The following is a 21300-nucleotide window of genomic DNA, read 5'->3' on the forward strand; positions in this document are numbered from 1 at the left end:
CAGCCCTCTATGTTTAGAGTGTAATGAAATTATTGGATACTATTTTGGAAGCTGCTGCTGCTAAGGATCCCCCATTTCTGTCAGCTTAGCAGTAGGATCTAAGTGTAGCTTTGTGTTGGTGCAGAACACTCTCATAGTATCAGTATGTACATTTAAAGCTGTGCCTGTGTGTTTTCAGATATGTCCAATATAGGTATACGTCCAATATAGGTATGCAGAGAACATAAACTCTGTGGAGTGTCCCTGTTGGGTTGAAAGAATTAAAGAGGAAGTATTCCTTGCTTGGATGGAAGCTCTGTAATTCACCTTCTGTGCAGGACACTAAATGAGCAGAACAGACAAAAGTAGCAGGTACTCTCAAAAGCACAGCATACTATAGTAACTGCAATCTTCTATTCCAGGGCCAGCCTAGCACTGTTACTGATATTCTGCACTATTTCCCAAGCCAGCTTAATACTACAGCATGGCCTGTCAGTGACTGTCACCTTGTCACTGTTTAATAGCAGTGTTCAACAAGAGACTGACATTTTAAAAGACCAAATTAGTGTTTCTGACAGCAGCAGTTTGTTGAATGACACTGGCCTTATCCGGTTTTTCTGGGGTAAGGTAAATCAAGTGTAAAGGGTGTAGATTCACGTGTGTCAGCTCCCTCTGTTTTAGAATAAGCATTTGAGGGGAGGCCTTTTTTTGTTTGGTTTTACAGCTTGTCCGTTGAGGGAGGTAAATGAATGGTAGAGGAGAGATGAAAGCAGGGAAAGCATCTTAAAATAGAAATACAGAGGTTGTCCCAGCAGTATGATAGTGACCCAGAACCATGGACATGTGAGCAAAGTACCACTGGAATACAAGCTTGTAGCATGTTATCTGCCACACAGCTACCTATGTGTACCTTCTAAATCAGTCCCATTTCCTAATGTGCAATAGATCACTGAGTTCTGTTGGTTTTCTTCGAACTGTGTGAACAGAATACTGTATATTGCTGAGCCCTTTGAAAAGATGTGCTTGAGGGGCATCCCTGTTGTTTTGTAAGCTGCACAGAGATAACATGTTTTAAATATGACAAAATAGTATGTAACAGTGCCTATGGACTGCTAGTAGATGAACAAGGCAATAATGAAGCTACTGTGTTTAGTACTCTTGTGGTTTAAACCCAGCCAGCAACTAAGCACCACGCAGCCGCTCACTCACTCCCCTCCGCCCTGTGGGATGAGGAAGAGAATCGGGGCGGGGGGGGGGGGGGGGGGGAGTTAAACTCATGGGTTGTGATACGAACAGTTTAATAGGACAGAAAGGAAAAAAAAAATACAATAATGATAATAAAAGAATTGGAATATACAAAACAAGTGATGCACAGTGCAGTTGCTCACCACTTGCTGACTGATGCCCAGTTAGTTCCTGAGTAGTGATCCACCACCCCCACCACCCCCCCCCAGCCAACTCCCCTCAGTTTATATAGTGGTCATGATGTCACATGGGATGGAATACCCCTTTTGCCAGTTTGGGTCAGCTGTCCTGGCTGTGTCCCCTCCCAACTTCTTGTGCCCCTCCAGCCTTCTTGCTGGCTGGGCATGAGAAACTGAAAAGTCCCTGACGTAGTAGAAATACTTAGCAACAACTGAAACCATCAGTGTCTTATCAACATTATTCTTGTACTAAATCCAAAACACAACACTGTACCAGCTACTAGAAAGAAAATTAACTCTATCGCAGCTGAAATCAGGACAAGTACGGAGGCAGCAATCACACCAGTTTTCTGCTTGTATCAGAAGTTTGCGTCATGTAACTTGCTCAAAAGTCAGCTCATGAAGTCTGGTTAGCAGGAAATATCTATCAATGAGAAGATTTTTCAGGTTAGTATGTTCTTGTAAAAGGGATTACCTAGGCCCTAAGCTGCCAGCAATGCAGATACAATTCTGTATGTTTCAGCGATCTCCTTCAAGAAAAGTCACAAGATATACAGTGTGCATCTGACCTACCTGATCCTCTCACAGAGTACTTCAGCATCTTGTTCCCAGTACTAGATTAATGAAACTGAAGTGTAGTGTGAAGTAGATTTGTTAATACTGGCTCTCTGGTTCCTGCTACTCATGAGGTCACAGTTTCTGTGTCATGGTAATTGCTAGGTTTGAAAAGTGCATTTCCAGTGTTAGTAATAATATCAGGAGGTTTCTTGTCTGCCTCCCTTGTGTCATGGTTGAAGGGACTGCCCTGACATACAGGGGCAATAGTAGTGTAGGAATTGCTGCCCCTCTGCGTAACCTTTCCAGAAATTCTATTACTTAGGCCAGTAATTAGGAGATTTAATGGTAACTTTGCAGCTGGTGGAGCAGAGGGAGTACTGTCTGAATGAGGCATAACCAAGGATGTCCTTCCTTCTCTCATTTCTAAGACTCCAAAAAGTTTTGCCTTCCTGTGTCCCACAGGTGGTTTCTAGGTTTCATTCTCTTGAAAACCTGCCCTTCTTAATGCATAGAAGGAGCTGAGCCCTTAGAAAAAAATGAGGGAAAATCTTGGGAGCTGGATGTTGTTGCCTTGGTTCAGATCTCTTGCCTGGCCCTTTTGGCTGCATTTACAGTAAGATGTTTCCTGGTTGTGTGATTTCCTCCTATTCTTTGCATCTACTGTGGCACAGACATGCATAAAAAAGATGTAAGGTAGAACACAAATGCTGAATTCTGGGGTGATGAAAAGTTCAATGCTTTACACAGAGCCTTTTTTTCTCATTTCTAGCTGTAACAGAAAGCACCTGAGAATAGAATGAAAGGCATTAATAACCCCAGCCTTTGCCACTGCCTTCCCAGCATGCAGCAACTCAAAAGTGTACAAGAGGCCCATTGGTGTATTTATATAGTGTAGTGTGGCAAAAAAAAGGAAAGAAAAAAAAAGGGTATGAATTTATATTAGATCTCAATTAGCTCAAAGCCATTTTACCAGCACCCCACTGTTTGCTAGCGGTGCTTGGCTGAGAAGAAAGTAAGTTGATGACTAGTCTAAATGCCCTTCCTTGGACTGGTCTGGTTTTCCAAGGCAGTGCTGTGAGGGAATTCAATCACAATTTCGTTGTGTTCCCAGTTGATAAAAAGTGCAGGGCTCAGGAGAGTGTCTTGGGCAGGCCAAGAGGGGCTGAAAGCTGCTTCTGAAAGCCTCTTGGCTAGGCAAGATATACAGCCATACATGCAAATGTTGGCCAGAACTAGAACACACAGTGCTCATGAGCTCTGGTTTCAATTGAATCTTGGCTGGGTTGTTTCTGTTTACTGCTATATCCCATTTTTTTTGAGATGGAATACTAGTGTCTATCAGTATAGCCTGCTAAAATCTGGTGAGAGTAAAACTAGAAAAGTGGCGTGGACCTTGCACTATTATTATCCTTTGCAGAGTTTACTTATGAAGAGAAATGCTGTGTCAGAATGGTTGTTGGCTAAAGAAATGTGCTCAGACACCTTATCAGAAAATCCTAATACTTAAAGTCCTTTTTAATGATGGCAGCACTCCTTCATTCTGTGTATAGCTGTATACTTAACATCTAACACCCACAGTCCATATGTCTGTTTCCCAAGTACTCTAAGGAATGTTGCCATTGGCACATACAAACAGGTTTTTATTTCTGAAGCAGTGCATGTTTCTTAAAAACTCAGGTGTGTTTGGCAGCTAAAACTAATGCCTCCTGTGGTCTGGAGGTAAAATTAGCTGCTCTGAGAGAAGGATTTTTGTGCACTACAGCATGAAAACACAGAGGGTGATGGACGAAGTATTTGCAGTAAAGTTGCTGAGAAGTGCTCTTGCTACATGGGGTAGAGGAATAGCTTGATTAAGATGACTGTTTTCTGCAAGCTAGTGGCTGCAGTTTCAAAATAAAACCTATTCATTTTGGCCTCTTGAAATTTATACTTGACCTGGACTTGTTAGGCCACAGAGTTGCTGCAGCATTAAGCCATAGCTGGAGGAAAGCCAGAATCCAATTACATTTTCTGCCTAATGGTTCATAATTTATGCTATGAAGAAGGCAGTGATGTTGCCGGGGGAAAAGGGCATTGGGCATGCTTGGATATGCATTGTGGAAGGCTGATTGTAAATGAACATGAAAATGGGGAGGTATGCTTTCCCTTCTTAATTGTTTAGTACCAATGTAATTCAGATCAGAAAATAAGTAGCCATACTGGACTGTATGCAACACAGAGCAGAAATCTGGTTAGCTTTCATCTTGGCTGTCTAACTTGCTTTGCTGTGATTGTTAATTCTCCCCTTACTGTACTAAACCACGATTGTTTTAATAAATTCAGCATCTTTGACTTTTTGCTTTTGGTTTCTGATGACACTTCCAAAATGGTATGTTCCTTCTCCTTTGTCTATTAAATGCTAATCAGGTTCACTTTTGTAAATAAATGAGGAAAAAATATGTTTGGGTTTTGGGGGTTTTTTGGGGGGTGGAGGGGAGTGTGTTGGTTTTTTTTCCAGTAGTGGGACTCCAAATGTAGGCTTCTAAACTGTGCTTAGGTATTGAGATAGGAGACTTGCCCTACTTAGAGAGCTGCTCAGAGAGGTTGGTTATTCTTGAACGCCCTACTTTTAATTTAGATACCTAAATATGGATTCAAAAACTGAACTTTGGACTTCTGTTGTCAATGTTGGCCTTTCTTTTTTACTTTATGAGTGAAGGTGAGAAGGCTTTTACAGCAGCAGTTACCAGAGCCTCTGAACTTTAACAAACATTTAACTGTTCACCCAGGAGCTCTAAATGTTCCTTAATAAATTGTTCTCATTTGGGTGAGACTAAGGATTCTTGGTTCTGTAAATTTAATTTCTAAATGGGAGCTATCACTCACATGCTGAAGATCCAAGATCTTAAAAGATCTCCAAGATCATAAAAGACAGTTTAATTGATAATTTGAAAACACTGTAAAAAGGTCCCATTATTAAAAGGTGCCTATCTTCTGCTGATGCCCCCAGCTTCTGAAGTTTTCATACGGGAAACTACTGTAATGTTATTCTGGAATATTTGCATCACTGCGCATTGCTGCAGCTGCTGCCCAAAGATATTAATTGAGTTTGTAATATTGTCTATGCTCAAATCTACTCCCATTGTAATGTAGAAGGATAAATGTTTTAGATAGTACTGCAAAGCAGAAATCTGGTCTGGAGGAACTCAGAGTTCTGGATTTGAGGCATTTAAGATTTCCACTCAGTCCATACAGCAGACACCTTCCCAGGAAGAGCACCCCAGAAATATGATTGAAAATGTAGAATTCAGATGTTGGAAAGATTTGTAGAAAAACAACAAAAATGAACCTATAGAAGTAGGCTATTTAGTCCTCACTGCACTGAATCTAATAAACCTTTAGCCTTTTATTATATTTGGCTCTTTGTACTTGCAGTTCTGTTTGGGATTGAGTTATATTAAAGTAGTATAGTTGAGAGAAATTAGATTACCTAGAAATAAAACAGGCTGAATGCAGGAGCTAGAAGGACAACTTGTACTTCATTGAAAAGTACAAGGAAGGCGAGGGAGTACCCTCAGGCAAGACACATGAGTTAAAGATGTCAGAAGGGAGATTGAAAATGTCTGGGAATCATTTTGATTTCTTTCAGCAACTGTATCCTCAAATATACTCTGTGGAATTATTATCTAACTTGCATTATTTTTAAATGATTCCTTTGAGGCTGTGCTGGATTCAGTTGTAGGGAGCACAGAAGGTACAATATCTTTCACTTCTAGGCTCCCTCAATTCCAGACAAGCACGTAGTAGATGCTTCACTCAGGTCCATGGACCATCTGCTCCATCTCTGCTGCCAAAACACCTTCAGTCTCTTATTTAAAAATAAAATAAAATAAAACAAAAAAGTCAAGAAAACAACTAAAAAAAAGCTAAAAAAACCCCCAAAACACTGGGGATATGCCATGAGAAGACATTGGAAGAGACCAAAGTATTGCTAATATTTTCACCTCTGCAGTAGGAGGGAGTTAGGTGAAATGTGCCTGGATGAACTTGGAAGCAAGTCTCAGCCAGTGCTGTGAAGGCAGAAATCACAAACTGCCAATAGTTCTTGTCAGTATATACTGGAAGAAATTTCCTTCCTAATCCAGGTGTGCTCTGTCTGCCATAAACATCTCTGATTTGCTGGCTGTTTGGACTATGTTTCTGACCAGAAGATCAGAGTTAGGAGATCAAGGACCCAGTGACTTCCATTCTGCATTTGCGATGGTTGGTAACTGGGGCTTATATGAATACGGTATCACATACAGCAACAAGTAGTCTCCAGAGCAAAGATAATTTGTATTTACTGCCAGGATACAACTTTGAGCCAGTTCCAGTTTGAATTCAGAGGAGTCCTTATAAGCTGTTTGATGTTCTGGTGCGCACACCAAGCTCGCTCCCTAGTAGTGCAGTGTGGTAGAGATTTGAATGTAAATCAGCCCTTTCTGTATCATTCCATGTGGTTTTATGAAGGGCTGGAAGCAACTCTGAATGTTAGCAACTTCTTTTGGGTTCTCAGGAGTCCATGGCGCATTCAGATAAATACTGATAAAGAGCAACAGTTATGAAGCCAAGAATGCTTGACCCTATGCTCTTCCATTGGATGAGTAAAGGAGCCATGGGATTGGAAGGCTGGCAAAGCTTTTTTGCTGAAGACCACTCCTATTGTCTAATGATCTTTTGCGTGCTCATTTCTTTTCCAGCCTCACTACAAGTGGACATTGTTCCAAGCCAGGGGGAGATCAGCGTTGGAGAATCTAAGTTCTTCTTATGTCAAGGTGAGTGATGGCTTATGGCATCAGTTGTCTCTATCTGGGCTTGCTGGGAAGGTCAATCAATGTATTAACTTGGGGGTAAAAGCTCCAGTGCCAGGTCTAGCTGCAAGATCTCTTGCTCTTTCTTTCTCATATGCCCTTATGGTTTATAAGGCTGAGGAACAAAGGCAACACATGCTGTTTACTGGAAACAGTAAATGCATTCTCCCTTGAGAGCTGGCAACAGAAAGCAGCTCCAGCAAACAGATTTTAAAATGAAAAAACAGGTACTGAAGTGTTGTCTCTAAGCTTGAGCAACAGCCACAACAGTGGCACCTTGCATCGTTCCACAGCTCTTTGATCTTTTGAATTAAGCCTGTTGTTTTTCCAAGTAATTTCTCTAATCAACTGCTAACAGCAGTAATGGGAGTGCTAGGTGACTTGAGAGTTGTTACTTCTGCAACTACGGATTTTAATGCTGCTGAAAACTTGTATTTCTTTTGAGCCAATTTACTGTTTGTTCAGGCCACCAACTGCCCTGGGCTGTTCTCCTGCAAAACGTGGTGCAGTGCTGGCACAATCCATGTGCCCCAGAGCAGGTCCTACAATTTCACGGCATTTTCCAGATTAGCATCCTTATGTCCTCTTCAGAGGTTCTCCTGAAAGCAGCTGGCCTGATTTCTAATGGGAGGAATTAGTATGTTGGAGCACTGACATGATAGCATCCTGAAGCATGACACAGAGCAAGTAGGTGCTGTAATGAACTCTGGGAGCAAAATGCCGTCAGAGGGCCACACTTCCTCAGGAGCGTACTGGCTGGGACAAGTAATGAGGTCATGTGATTCAGGAGTGCTTAACTGCAAATGAATTTGTTAATGCCAGTGCTTTAAAAATGAAAGTATGCTCTCAGCAAGTGCTGTTGTGATGATATTTGCATTCAGAAAACTGTGGGATCAATTAAAGCCCCTCCAATAATAGGAGTTTGTCCCAAATAACAAAGCCACACTGAGGAATGCAGAGATGTGAGCTGCAACAAAGAGACAGCCTGGAACCACTTAATAACAATTCTGATTCACACTGTATGTAGCAGGAGGTTTAAGCTGATCAATGCCAGAACTGCTGCTACACCAATGTCACTGTTTTGGTGTGCAAAGTAGCCCAGCCTGCAAATACAGGTTTTTATTGAAAACATGAAGGAGCTGAAGCAAGAAGAGATTTTCATTTCTTGGGCTGATCTTTGTAGTGGAGGGACTGGGACATGGGATCCCAGGATGCACAGAAGGCCATTCTGGGCTAAAATGAGTGTACCCCTTTAGATTATAAAACCAACCTAATATCGTTTTTGCAGGACAGCAGCTGACCATTCACAGTGCTGTGAGAGAGAATTTTCTTTGGTTGCTTCTCAAGTACCAGAAGCCTTTCCCCTGGGTCAGTCTTCCGCATAGCCCTACTGGTTGTATTTAATTCCCTCTGTGCAGATTTGTTGGGAATTCATTTCAATTTGCTCTGTTTTCTCTTATTGTCCCTAGTGGCAGGGGAGGCCAAATACAAAGACATTTCCTGGTTTTCCCCTAATGGTGAGAAGCTGACGCCGAACCAACAGCGCATCTCAGTGGTGCGAAATGATGACTTCTCCTCCACCCTCACCATCTACAACGCAAACATTGATGATGCTGGCATCTATAAATGTGTTGTCAGTAGCGTGGAGGAGGGAGACTCCGAGGCCACCGTCAATGTGAAAATTTTCCGTAAGAGAGCGGCTCCGAGGCTATTTTCTGGTCTACCTTGCACATGTATGAGGCAAGATTAGGGAGGCAACCATTTTACCTTCCTAGAAAAGGCTGCTTTTAAAGGGGAAGCAGGAGGGTGAAAAGAAAGGGGATGTTAAGAAGATGCAGGCTTCCCCTTTCTTGGTTTGGAGGGGTAGGTGGGAGCTAAGACCTTGGCCTGTTAGGGCATTACCAGTGTGTCTACTGCTTAAATCCTTCTGAAAGACGGGAGAGAAGGGGTAGAAGGAGAAAGTTCTGGTGCATCATAAATGTCTGGGAGGAGTAAGCAGAGAGAGCAGCTTTTGTGGATGACAGGCATGCTATGAGATAAGACTAGTGTTCAGTAAAGAGCATCACACATTCAGAAGGGTTATAATAAGCCATCAGCAAAGCCATGACAGCAGCTCCTCTGCTTCCTGCCGGGAAGCTGAGCAGTTCCAAGTTCACATTTTCTCTTTGCAGTGTGGACAAATTGGTGAGCTAGGTAGAGTATTTGGCCCACTGATATGCCTGGGAGACAGGGCTGGAAAATGGGGTTCCTGTGTTGCAGTGTAGTGCATTGAGTCAGGCACACCTTTATTGTCCACTTGGGAACAAGAAGATTTCTGGAGAAAATGTCCTCTGGAGTTTCTTTGCTTTCCTCAGGCTTGAGTCAGGAGCAGAGCTTGAGGTGTGCTGAGAAAGCTGCAGTGACTTTCTCCTTCCGTTGTTTTCAGAAAAGCTGATGTTCAAGAATGCTCCCACTCCTCAGGAATTCAAGGAAGGCGATGATGCTGTGATTGTGTGTGATGTGGTCAGCTCGCTGCCTCCTACCATCATCTGGAAGCACAAGGGCAGGGATGTTATCCTAAAAAAAGATGGTAAGGCACAAGAGATGTCTTGGTGCTTGTCCATTCAGGGGTCAAATGTCCATCTCTCATCAGGGCTCAAATCAAGTTCATACAAGGGTTTCAGAAGAACAAAATGGTGGTGGTCACAAGGGAGGAGAGAAGCAATTTGTACCTAACACTAGGTCTTAGGATGTGAATTTAGTTATTCAAGGTGCTGTTTGGCAGTGGCAGAGCAATAATGTTTCCACAGAAATGGCCATCAGGCTTTGACACTGGAATAGGCCAAGGAATGCTAGAAAAATATTTCGGGTAAAAGAAATGCCATCAGACAGAAAAGCTGCATGTTATGACACTCTCCAGTCTTACTAAGGAAAAGGGGCTAAAAGCTTCTTGCAAGAACCTTTCTCTTTCTTTCAAAATGCTGCAGACTGTCATGCCCAGAGGGGTATTTTACTGGCAGAGGAGACTTTGGAGCCCTGATTCCAGCTGAGCATTCGTGCCTCAGCTGTTTCCCACATCTGCTTGTTGCTAGCACAAGGGAACTGTAGTAAGACTTGAACTCTGCCACCCTTGGGCAAGAGGGGAAAGTTTCAAATTGCTTGTTGTCTGATGCTAATTAAGTGTAAATGTGTTTGTGTATATTTATCTGTTTATTTCTCCTTGTGTACTTAAAGCACCAGAGCAATTTGCCTGCTACCCACATCTGGTTTCTTTCTTGGCAATGTCAGATCCAGTTACAGCAGCATCTCCATTAAATGATGGGAAGGGATATTTTATTATGCTAAGCCTTGTCTCAACCCAGAAAGGGCAAGGAGAGAAGAAGAACCTGTTACCTGCAGTGAGCTTTCCTTTTGTCTTTTCTAGTTCGATTTATAGTGCTGTCCAACAACTACCTGCAGATCCGGGGCATCAAGAAAACAGATGAAGGGACATACCGCTGTGAGGGCCGGATCTTGGCTCGTGGGGAGATCAACTTCAAAGATATTCAGGTCATCGTAAATGGTGAGCAGCTTAGAGTAAGGCTAGTACGGGAGCAGGATATGTAGCACCTGCACTCCAGGCTGCTGATGGAAATGTTACTTTAGCTTCATACTCACGATTTACCATCAACTTACTAATCTTTCTCTGCTGTGTCAAATAAAAATGTCCCTGAAATTGACTGAGTGTTTACCAGATGTTTACAGGAAATTATCATGTCAAGAGAAACCTTAAGTGTCTCATGTCTTAGAGTGAGGTATTGATCTTGTTGGGACCCACAAGTGGGTTTGTCCACAATACTGATTTTCTGTGTGTCTCCCCACCCCCTGCCCTTCCTTCCCTGTGCTGATTGCCTTGGAGAGCTCATGCATCAAACCTGTTGATTGAAACCTGCACGTGATGTTATAAGGGTTTGAATTACTAGTGACATCTGTGTGCATTGCAGAGATTTACAGTGAGCCTTCCAGGGCTCACTCTTGCTCACATCTTCTGTCCTTTCTAACTTCAGTGTGGATTCCTTCTCTTCTAGTACCTCCTTCTGTGCGCGCCAGGCAGAGCACCATGAATGCCACTGCCAACCTCAGCCAGTCTGTCACTTTAGCATGTGATGCTGATGGCTTTCCTGAGCCAACCATGACGTGGACAAAGTAAGATGCTGTGTGCAGTGTCCTGATTGTGTGTGAGCATGGATGTTTTCACCAAGGGCTGGAAAACCAGGCTGGAGGGAAAGTAACTTTTTAACTGGAATAAGATTAATTCATTTTTCTCACAAGAGAAAAAATGGCCTCATAATGGAATTGCAGTTAGCTTCTGTTGTGGGTTAACCCCAGTAGGCAGCTAAATACCACACAGCCACTCACTACATGCCCCCTGAGTGGGATGGGGAAGAGAATCAGAAGGGTAACATCCAAAAACTCATTGCTTGAGATAAAGACAGTTTAATAGATAAAGCAAAAGCTGTGCATGCAAGCAAAGCAAAATAAGGAATTCATTCACTACTTCCCATTGGTAGGTAGGTGTTTAGCCAGGTCAGCTGCCCCAGCTGTATCCCCTCCCAACATCTTGTGCACTCCCTGCCTACTCACTGGCAGGGCAGTGTGAGAAACAGAAAACCCTTTGACATTGTGTGTATACTGTTCAGCAATAGCTAAAACATCATTGTGTTATCAATGCTGTTTGGTCACAAACCCAAAACATAGCACCATATGAGCTACTATAAAGAAAATTAACTCTGTCTCAGCCAAAACCAGTACAGCTTCCTGGAAAAACAAGAATAACAGTAAACCCAGCAATTTTTAACTGTCCCATTGCATCCTTTGTCAAGATGCAAATACAGATGAAGCTTCATGCTGACCAGACCTGTCCCGTGGGTCAGTTTATTATCATCTGTTGCACTGGTGGTGAAACTTAGGCAAAAGCGGATGCTGTAACTTGCATTTGTCATGCCAGGAGACCTGCGTCTGAAGTCTTTCTCTTCATTTCATCAGGTCTAAATTTCACTGTCAGGCAGTGATACAGACTGCAGGTATACTATTCTTGAAATTGTGTAGCCTTTGGCGAAGGTTATGAGGACAAGTTGTAATGTTGAAAAAGCTGATGACAACTTGGAATACTGCCTTGAAATGCAAGGACAGAAGCTACCTTCAATGGTGTTTATAGCTCTTGTATATAGGCTATGATGTGTGTCAGGAGGCAAAGTTTCAGCTGCCAAGAGCCCTAAGGCAGGAGGGATTAGGAATAGATCAAAATGTAAGCTTTGCAGCCCATAGAGAAAGGAAAAGGTGGTGGTCCATCTCAGCCTGAGGAGTTTCAGTGTAGTAATGCGGTTCTAGCATTAACAAGCCCAAAACAAATAACCTTTGACTGCTGCTCCTCCCCAACACAGCCAGTGTGCTTTGTGCCTGCAGGGATGGAGAGCCAATAGAAGAGGCCGATGATGAAGAGAAGTACAGTTTGAACTACGATGGGTCTGAGCTCATTATCAAGAAGGTTGATAAGAGTGACGAAGCAGAATACATCTGCATTGCTGAGAACAAGGCTGGCGAGCAGGATGCCACCATTCATCTCAAAGTCTTTGGTAAACATGCTCATACCGTCCACTCCTTTCCAATCCAGTTGGCTATTGGTAGCTCACTAGAGCAAGCTCAAAGTAACCTACTTATCCCAGATAATGCCTGATGTGGCTTATCCAGAGCTGCTGCTTTCCCAAGTAATGCTGTGCACCTCTGCCATCATGTTGGGCAAAACAGAGTCTGTGTATGTGTCTGAAACAGATGCCAATTCCATTCTGCTTTCTTTCTGATAAAAGAAATGCAGTCCTGTGCAGGGAGTGGTGTGAGATTCACATGCTGCTTGAAATATCTTCCAGGCCCAGAGGGCTGAATCCTAATCCAACCAAAGCTGCTATTAAAAGGGCTTTAGCACTTCAGTGGGACTTGCTATAACCTGGACAGGGAGGTGAACTCCACCTGACCACTGTGTGAATGACCTCAAACTTGGAGGAATGAATCAGCAGTTTTCCTACCTTCCATGAATCTGGGAGTGTTAAGGAATATATTTCTCCCTGTCCTATCCCTCTGCAGCCACTTGACAAAGCTGCTTATGAAAAGGCTAATTTGGGGCAGAGAAAGCAGAGAGGTGGAAGACTTAGCTGATAATTGCAGGGACTGATCATTTGTACACTGTTAAATGGGTTCTACTTCAGATATATCCACTTCTAGTCCTCTCCTACAAACCTCAGCTGTAAGCATGTGTAGAAAAGGTCTTCTAGTTCTGCAAGGAGGTACCCTCTTCTCAAATGTCACTCTGCTCCCTCTCCCATGTGGCAGTAAACCTGTGCCAATTCAAAAGCCTTTTTTCCCCTAGTGTTGCTTGTTTCAAACATTGGTCTTGACAGGCAAGCTTCATTCTGAGCACCAACTGAAAGAAGGTTGCTGCTTCTTTTCAGCAAAACCCAAAATCACCTATGTGGAGAATAAAACAGCCATGGAACTGGAGGATCAGATTACACTGACCTGTGAGGCATCTGGGGACCCAATCCCTTCCATCACATGGAAAACTTCCACCCGGAACATCAGCAATGAAGAGAAGGTATAACCCTTCCCAAAACTATGGTCTCATTTGCTGGGATCAGTGCAGCTTGTATCTGCCTGCCTCTGCTGATCCAGAATGCATGACAGCCGCATGCAGATGCACGTGAAATCATGGTGATTCCCCTCTCTGTAGTGAGAACACATGCAGTCCTGCACAGACTGTCTGCTAAAGGGTTAGCTCCACAGCTGAAGTAATGCCATAGAGGTCCTTTCGTACAAAGAGCCTTCTCAGTTTATAGCAACTGAGGATATGCTTTTTAATTCCTGCTGGTATCACTCTGAGTTGAATTAACTTGACAAGCAGTAGGTCTTGGACCCTTTTCGGAGCAGTTTCCAAAGGGACCTACAGTTGCAGGAAGCTTGTGAAAGGGTTTTTCCCTTCAATTTCCAAGCTGAGAGGTGGGAATGAGCACCCTGATTCCAGTGTTGTCCATGTTGCATCATGATGATGATATCATCTGCAAGGGTGGCAGGTGGAGAGGTGTGGGGTATTATCTCTCAAAGATGCAGTGGACCAAAATGAGCCTGTTAATTCCTTCTTGCCTTTCTGTATTGTATTCTAATACTGCATGTATCTGAAGCACAAAAGCCTGACTGCCTTTGTGTTCACCTGTTTTGTTGATCACATCAATACCATTTTGTTCTTAAAAGGCAAAAATAATTAGCAGTTTTTCTTTTAAAAAAGAGTGTTTTATTGGCTGCAATTCCCCTTAACTAGACAAGATTAGGATGTGCTGTATTACTGTAGATATTTCGTAATAGTTGTATAAGGTGATCAGGAGGCATAGTGTAGAGCCAAAGAAAGCCTAGACAAAAGTTGGAGTAAGGAGTTGTTGCTTATTAATAACCTTCTAATAACGGGATGCTTGAAGGTTCAGCTAACTTGGACATACCAGAGGTTCTGACTCAATATGAAGGCAGCAGTTGATAGACTATGAAAGTCTCAAAGTGACAGAGGTATCCGCTGTCAGTCATCCACACAGCTGCCATTCTGCACTATAGCCTCCTAAATGAGCTTTTTTAATTGCCTCCATGATGTCAGCTCTTCACCATGATGTTAATGTGTAACTTACTAATTAGGGTGCCAAGGTTTTCCAGCCTTAATTCTTTCTTAACACCTTTTGGATTTGAGGGCTAGTATAAATCCCTGCAACATTTAGAGAGAGATTTCCATTGCCTTCAAAACCTCTTGGCTTGGGCTCTCACTACAGCATGACTGGGGAGACCTGTTTTGACAGGGTAAGGTTATTCATGGTCTTGTCTCTGTCTAGGAAAGCGGTGGGAGGAGCTAAGTGCTCTAGTGCTTCTAGGCCTAGAGTTTCCATCGCAGCCACGGAAAAGAACTTTGACAGGGAGAAGAATATAAAAACTGAAATAACACTAAGTCAAGGAGAAGTTGGTAGGAAAGCCTGCAGAGAGTCCCATCTGTCCAGCCCAATTAAACTAACAAGATCTCAGTGGCAAAACTGCTAACCATTTTTGAGACTCTCATATATCCTGCTTGATGCTGTTAAGTTGGTGATCAGTATTAAGGAAAATGTTAAAACTCTGATAGTTTCTTTTATAGATGGGGGGAAAATCAAAGGTTTGAGGTATTACCATGTGTCTCATACTGGTTCAAACCTTCAGGGCAGAGATTTTTTTTATCATATACCATGCACTTTCTAGGCAGAAATTTTGTGTGTGTGTGTGTTTTGGTTTGGTTTTTACTTTTTCCGATTCTCTGTCTTGTGCTGTAAGTTTAGGTGAATGGTACAGATGTCCAGAAAATCCTCAGGTCAAAATAGCTCTGGTAAACATTCTATTACATGTACAACCAAATGCATATATTTAGTTTACTATCCACTTACTGTCTCTGGGATAGCATAGGGAAATGGATGGTCTTTGATCGGGGACAAACAATACTATTTTTAAAATCATCAAGCCCTACTTTTGAATACGCTTTAGGTACTTAGAATCATAGAGTCATAGAATCATTTAGGTTGGAAAAGACCTTCAAGATCATCGAGTCTAACCATCAACCATGGATGCATCTGTCTTGCTACATGTTGTTTACTTTTGTAATCATATTTCAGTCCAGATTTTTAAAGATCTAGAGGTGCCTTAACTCCCATGAACATTTGGTACTTCAGAAAAACATACCCAAATGCCCAAACAAACAAACAAAAACCTCTCTGGCTTAGAGGTTTTTTCCCTGCTCAGGCTCTGTCCAAGAACAGAGACAGTCTGACATGTGGACAAGGGGCAGGAGGTGCTGTAGCCCAAACACCTAGGTTGACAATGTCAACTATTTCAACATTCCCACGCTTCCCTAAGAGACCTGTTGATACCCTAGCATGCATAGCAAAAGATTCTCCTCTCTATGGCTACGCGTACATAACGTGGTACCCCTTGGACAAGCAATCTTTTGCTTTGATGATGGTCTGCAAAGGTAAGTGGATATGACTGTGCCCTGGCAAAATCAGATGATTGGCAACTGTATACCAACACAGATGAGCAGACCAAACTTCCAGATACTAGCATAGTGGAAGCTTCCTCTTACTAGTAAGCTGGTAGCTTGCATTATTCTGCCCTGCAGGGAGTGCAAGTAAAATAAAAAGTTTAAAAAAATAAAAATTTGCTTATATGTGGTTTACTTCGGTTGTGAATGTAGGAACATGCTACTTAGGAGAAACTTTTGCCCTGTCGGTCTGAGATGCCTGCCTATCACTACTGCAGAACATAGCAGAACTAACAGGCCTGGGAAGTCATCAACATGATGACTTGAAATGGTTTGGCTTGATCTTTCCTCAAGTATTTATTGCTGTGCCATTATAGGCAGGAGGAATGCTTTCTCTTTGAATGATACCAGGTGTAAAGCTGATCAAGCCAGTATGCCATATTCCTCATCACCTTCAGTATATTTCATGCCCTTTCAAGAGACATGTTTCTTCTATTGCTCTAGCAGAATACTAACTGTGATTCAATAAATATAGTTTTGATCTGTTGTGTATCGGTGTATAAAAGTTTTACGATTTTAGTGCAAACATGAGTGTGTTTCCTGACAGATTTTTGGATGAAGCGATCGCTAACTATCCTTACACACACTTTCATGCAACAGTTGCAGAGACAGACCTAGGTTTCTTACCCCGCAGTACAGCTCAGTGTGTGAGGAATGGGGGGGTAACAGGTGATGCTTTTATGCAGCTGTTTTATTATCTTGCCAGAGCTGGCAGTAGGTATATCTGTGGCGTAGGATCACACTCAGTACAGCTGTCTGGCCTCCCATGCTAGCTATCAAGACATGCATCGCATTACCATTTTCTCAATGGCAAGTCAAAAATAAAGTGAACATTTTCTTACCAGAATGAAAGAATCAAAGAACAGAGGAAGAGATTAGCTGTGGTATTCTTCCTACTTACAGTTTAACCTGTATAGTGTTATTGGGCCTTTTCCATCACGGCTGTCCCACAAGGTTCCCTGTTCCTAAAGTAGGAAAATGCAGAAGTCTGACTTCTGAATGGACCAGAGTTTGAGAGGCCCCTTTAGTAGGTGACTGCTTGTCTGAATGACAGATGTCTTTTTGTTCACACCTCTGACAGGTGAATTACAGCGCTGCATTGTGCTACCCTGAGAACAGTCCAATGCATCCTTCCACTTATTTTCTGGGTTACTGTTACTGACCAGTAGCCACTATCAACTCTATGTCATTGGCAGCTAAAGCAAATAGATAAGTTGTTAAAAATTCGGAAATCTTTAGATGAAGACAACTTGATTGAATTCCAGCAACATAAGGAGTGCCCCTTTGCTAGGACATAAGCATTGAGTTGCCAGTGTTGCAGCAACACGCTAGGTCACGATAACCAGAAGATGAGAGGAACTCCTTCCCTTGCACAGTTCACACTAGGTCAAATTTAGCAGTGAAGTAATTAAAAAATAATTTAAAAAAAAAGAGTCAAATAGAGAAGGGCCAAATACTCTGCTGATGCAAGTGAGCATTGTTGCAATATCTTCAGCTAAGTGCTTCTAGATGTGATGCAACAGATCTAACATTTCAAGATTTAACTTCAGTTTAATTTCCTGATTTTTTTTTTTTTCTTTTAAGTGGACAATATACCTTGAATATAATTCCTTGTCTTAAATTTGTGTAGTACTTCATATCTTGTGGATGTACATGGGAATATCTTTGGATTTAATAAGCCAGGGAGTAAACTACATTGGCAGTTCCCAGGAACTCCCTTGTAAGTGAAGATGCTCCCATTTAACAACTTGCTTCCAAAGGGAAGAGAAGATGCTAGCATGCATGAGGCTCTTGCTTCCCTCTCTCCCCTGCATGGCGCTGAGTAGAGCTTGTGTTTCTCTTTGTCTTGTAAGGGAGAGTTAGTATGAAACTCTCCAGGATGGAGAACATGGTTGTGCCTTTTTCCCCCATGCCCATGAGTGGCATTACAAAGAAACAGCAAACTCTAGGAGTGTGGGAATGGGCTTTCTTCCTCCTTCATCTTCCTTTAGGTTGACAGGTACTGAACATCAAAGGGTAAAAAGATGTCTCTTTTTTTTTTTTTTTCTTTTCCTTTTTCTTTCTTTTTTTTAAATCCTTCTGTGCTGACACTGTAGAGACTCAGTCAATAGGATTGAAAAGGGACTTGCATGGGTATAAGCAAGGCAGTTCCCTGGCTCGCCTGGCTTGATCAGGTACAGAAAATGACTGGTACATCAGAAAGGGATTATGCTGCATTATTATGGTTGCCTGTTCAGCTTTCAAGGAAGTTGTGCACAACAGGATATATGTACAAAGAAATGATCAGGTGATGGGAGTGTCCTAGCCCATGCAGGTGTTGGTGAGCTTCTCTTCAGGTGGCTTCACATCAGGCATCTAGTTACAAGCAAATAACTTGCTTTTATCAAAGACATTATGAAATGAGGCTGTCTGTACCATATGTTAATACTTAAGTCTCACAATGTTCACTAGAAGCACTGTGGAAACTACTATGTTTTTTATTCTCATTTCCTAAGCTTTCATCTCCATTTCTGTAATGTCACTCTTGTGTATGCTGTTATATCCACATATCAGCAATGCTTGTGCCTCACATTCAACAATGCCATCATGGCTGTGATATTAGCAGGTGATTTTTGACTCCTGAACTGAAATGGATCAAGTTGCAATTGAAATAGAGACCAGAAGAAAAATATTTGAAAGATAAATTGTAGGGCAATAATGGAACCCAGCAACTATGGTCCTTCTGAACCACAGTGAATATGGTCCACACTGTTGGTGGCTTTCTCTGAATGGGAAATGCATGTTTATTGGTAAGGTTCCTGCATGTTTCACTGATGCCTGTTGTTTGGTTGTCCCAAGCCCAGTAAGAATTGGGTGCACACATCCCTAAGCATAACAAGGTGGACATTATCAACTGGAGGTACAACGTTCTGCCCTGCTGTCTCCTGTCCAGGGAGGGGTCATACTGTTTCAGTGCTCTGCAGTTCAAGGTCTCCTACTCCTGGCACAGTATGCATGTAAAAACGTGTACAAATGCATGATCGCATTAATGATATGAGTGTTAATGTTAATCAGTGTGTGCAGGTGGCTAACAAACCAGTGTTAGAAAACCAGTTCCATAACTATCTTTGCAATTTAGTGACCTAGGTCATCAGAATCACTTCCCCACTATGCTGGGAGCAGGTTTCTAGAAATAGTGAGATGTGACAAGGGAAATAGTCACAGGATATGTAAAAACAGAAGCAGTCTCTAGGTGTCGTTAACCTTTGTTTAATCATTTTCAGACGAATTTATAGGATATTTTGAATGCAAATCTAAATTGAGGTTTTATTGGGAAATGGAAATTGCAATCACCCCACACACATGAGATATACATACAACTTAGAGCCTGCATGTGCACAGAACACAATGTGGTGCATACGCTGTGATACCTAAAAGCAACCTTTGATAAACTTTTATTGCTTTTTTTCTGTTGTTGTGTTCTATATCTGTTCTCTCCAGGCTTCGTGGACCCGGCCCGAGAAACAAGAGGTATAAGATTACCAGACCTTTAGCAAATTTAGTGTTTTGGTTTTGTTTCTTTTAAGCATTACAGATTAACAAATCTCTAGTCCAGTAACCATGCCAACTAAACCAGCATTAATAATGTGAACAAATTAAATATCAATACATAAAAAATCCAGCTTATAGAGTTAGAAGTTGCTTGGCATGTAGTAATGCATTTTTGGATGAGCAAACTAGCTGTGTTGGGAGGGAGTAATTCTGGTTGTCACTTAAAAAAAAAAAGACAAATATAAAAGAAAATATAAAATCTGACAAATAACTGCTTTCACCATTTTCTTCTATGCCACCAGTGTGAATCATATCTAGAGCTTTAAGAATTAGCAACAGTGTGTATTCTGGGAAAGTATTTTTTTTCAAAGATAGCCTCTTCTGCTCCAGCCAACTCATCTGTTTGCTCATGGTACTCCTTAAGTTTGACCTTCTCTTAAAGGATAACTGCATCATGTTCCATTTCAAAATCAATGCAGATAAATCTTTCACAAGTTGTATTTCTCCAGAAAATGCTCCAAATTGCTAAATTAACTACTTCTCTTTGATTTGTAAGGGCCAGTGAGGGGGTGTGGGATAATGCAGTAACTCAGTTTGGTGCAAATGTGTTTTGTTGCTGTTTTATTTCACATTCAGTGCTGTATTTTAAAAACAGTAATAATAACCTACCTTTACATGCACCTGATTTGTAGAATTCTTGCTTCAAAATGAAGCAGAAAGTATGTTTCCAAGCAAATAATAGGGGTCAGGTAGAGAACAAAATTAGCCATCAGAACTGGGTGACTTATATTTGTATTTTTAGGATCAACTTTGTGGAGGCTCTGGGTATCCTGAATTCTTTTTTTATTTTTAAGCCATCTTAGACCATAGAGACGGGTGTGGCCTAAACAAAGTGAACCTCTAATTTAAGCACCATCCACCTTTAATTCATATGGGTCTGAGAAGATACTGCCCATTCTTACTTCAGAATAACCTGTTGGAATAGATGAATTGTGGCAAGTGAAGGCATTGGATATTTAGACCAGTTTGCGTTGAAGAATTTGGAATTTGAGTAGTTGCATCTCTTCAGGCCTCATGTTAATTCCTATTACAGTTGTGTCTGTCTCACACCCCGCCCCCCAGTGTTTTCACTGTTCTCTCTGTCTCAAGCTTTTTATTAATATGAGCACTAATACTATTAAGCTTGTTGTCTCTAAATTTCTTACTGCGTCTGTGTCTTAAAATATCCAAGTGGGATCCTGTTGTTGAAGCTTATTTTTGCAGCTTGTGTAGACATATCTTTAAAATAGCTAGCATGGGGTCTTTTAGCAGTGTATTCCAGCAGCAGGGAGTTCAGTTCTAAGGAAGCTGAGTGAATACTTGGCATTAAGTGTTTCACTCTTACTAATGCATTAGCTGGTTTAAAGTAAGGAAGTCTCTATGAGCTTCAGTCATAGCAGCATATATGGGTGTTAAATCTTGCTTTCCTTGCTATGGAGGCACAATTGCAGTTGGCTGCTTCTTCCTCAGACAGTCAGCTCTACTTACTATGCACAGTCCATAATGTCTCAGTTCACCATTCTGGTCCTGCATATACTGGAGAATTGTTGAAAGTCATATTAGCAGCATATGCTAACAAAAAGGACCCCCACATTGTCCCCAACAGATGCTAAAAAACTCAGTTATAAGCAAAATTACCTCAGTTACACCACAAACTGGTAATGCCTTTCTGGTAACTGGGAATTAGTGCAACCTTACAAATAGTAAGAGCCGCAGATGAGTCCTGGTTAATGCAGTGCAAGCACAGAGCTAGGAGAGACCACTCATCTTCCTTCACTGGAATTTGTAGCTGTGGTCAGGATTTCTGGATGTTGTTTTGTAATGATGTCCA

At 41.9% G+C, this 21300-nt stretch overlaps 1 protein-coding gene across 6 annotated transcripts in view; it reads left to right on the forward strand.

The window, feature by feature from the left end:
- NCAM1 (neural cell adhesion molecule 1) overlaps window positions 1-21300 on the forward strand; it is a 159469-nt gene that overhangs the window by 85061 nt on the left and 53108 nt on the right. For 4 of the 6 annotated variants that reach the window (XM_075035119.1, XM_075035116.1, XM_075035113.1 and 1 more), the window contains exons 2-9: window positions 6680-6754; window positions 8260-8478; window positions 9216-9359; window positions 10194-10331; window positions 10837-10954; window positions 12215-12384; window positions 13255-13397; window positions 19380-19409. In XM_075035119.1, coding sequence (XP_074891220.1) covers window positions 6680-6754; window positions 8260-8478; window positions 9216-9359; window positions 10194-10331; window positions 10837-10954; window positions 12215-12384; window positions 13255-13397; window positions 19380-19409 — 1037 coding nt within the window. The remainder of the gene's footprint in view (window positions 1-6679; window positions 6755-8259; window positions 8479-9215; window positions 9360-10193; window positions 10332-10836; window positions 10955-12214; window positions 12385-13254; window positions 13398-19379; window positions 19410-21300) is intronic. The other 2 variants (XM_075035115.1, XM_075035118.1) reach the window with 1 other exon arrangement.

This window comes from Buteo buteo, chromosome 9 (genome assembly GCF_964188355.1).
Source record: "Buteo buteo chromosome 9, bButBut1.hap1.1, whole genome shotgun sequence".
Classification (NCBI taxonomy): domain Eukaryota; kingdom Metazoa; phylum Chordata; class Aves; order Accipitriformes; family Accipitridae; genus Buteo; species Buteo buteo.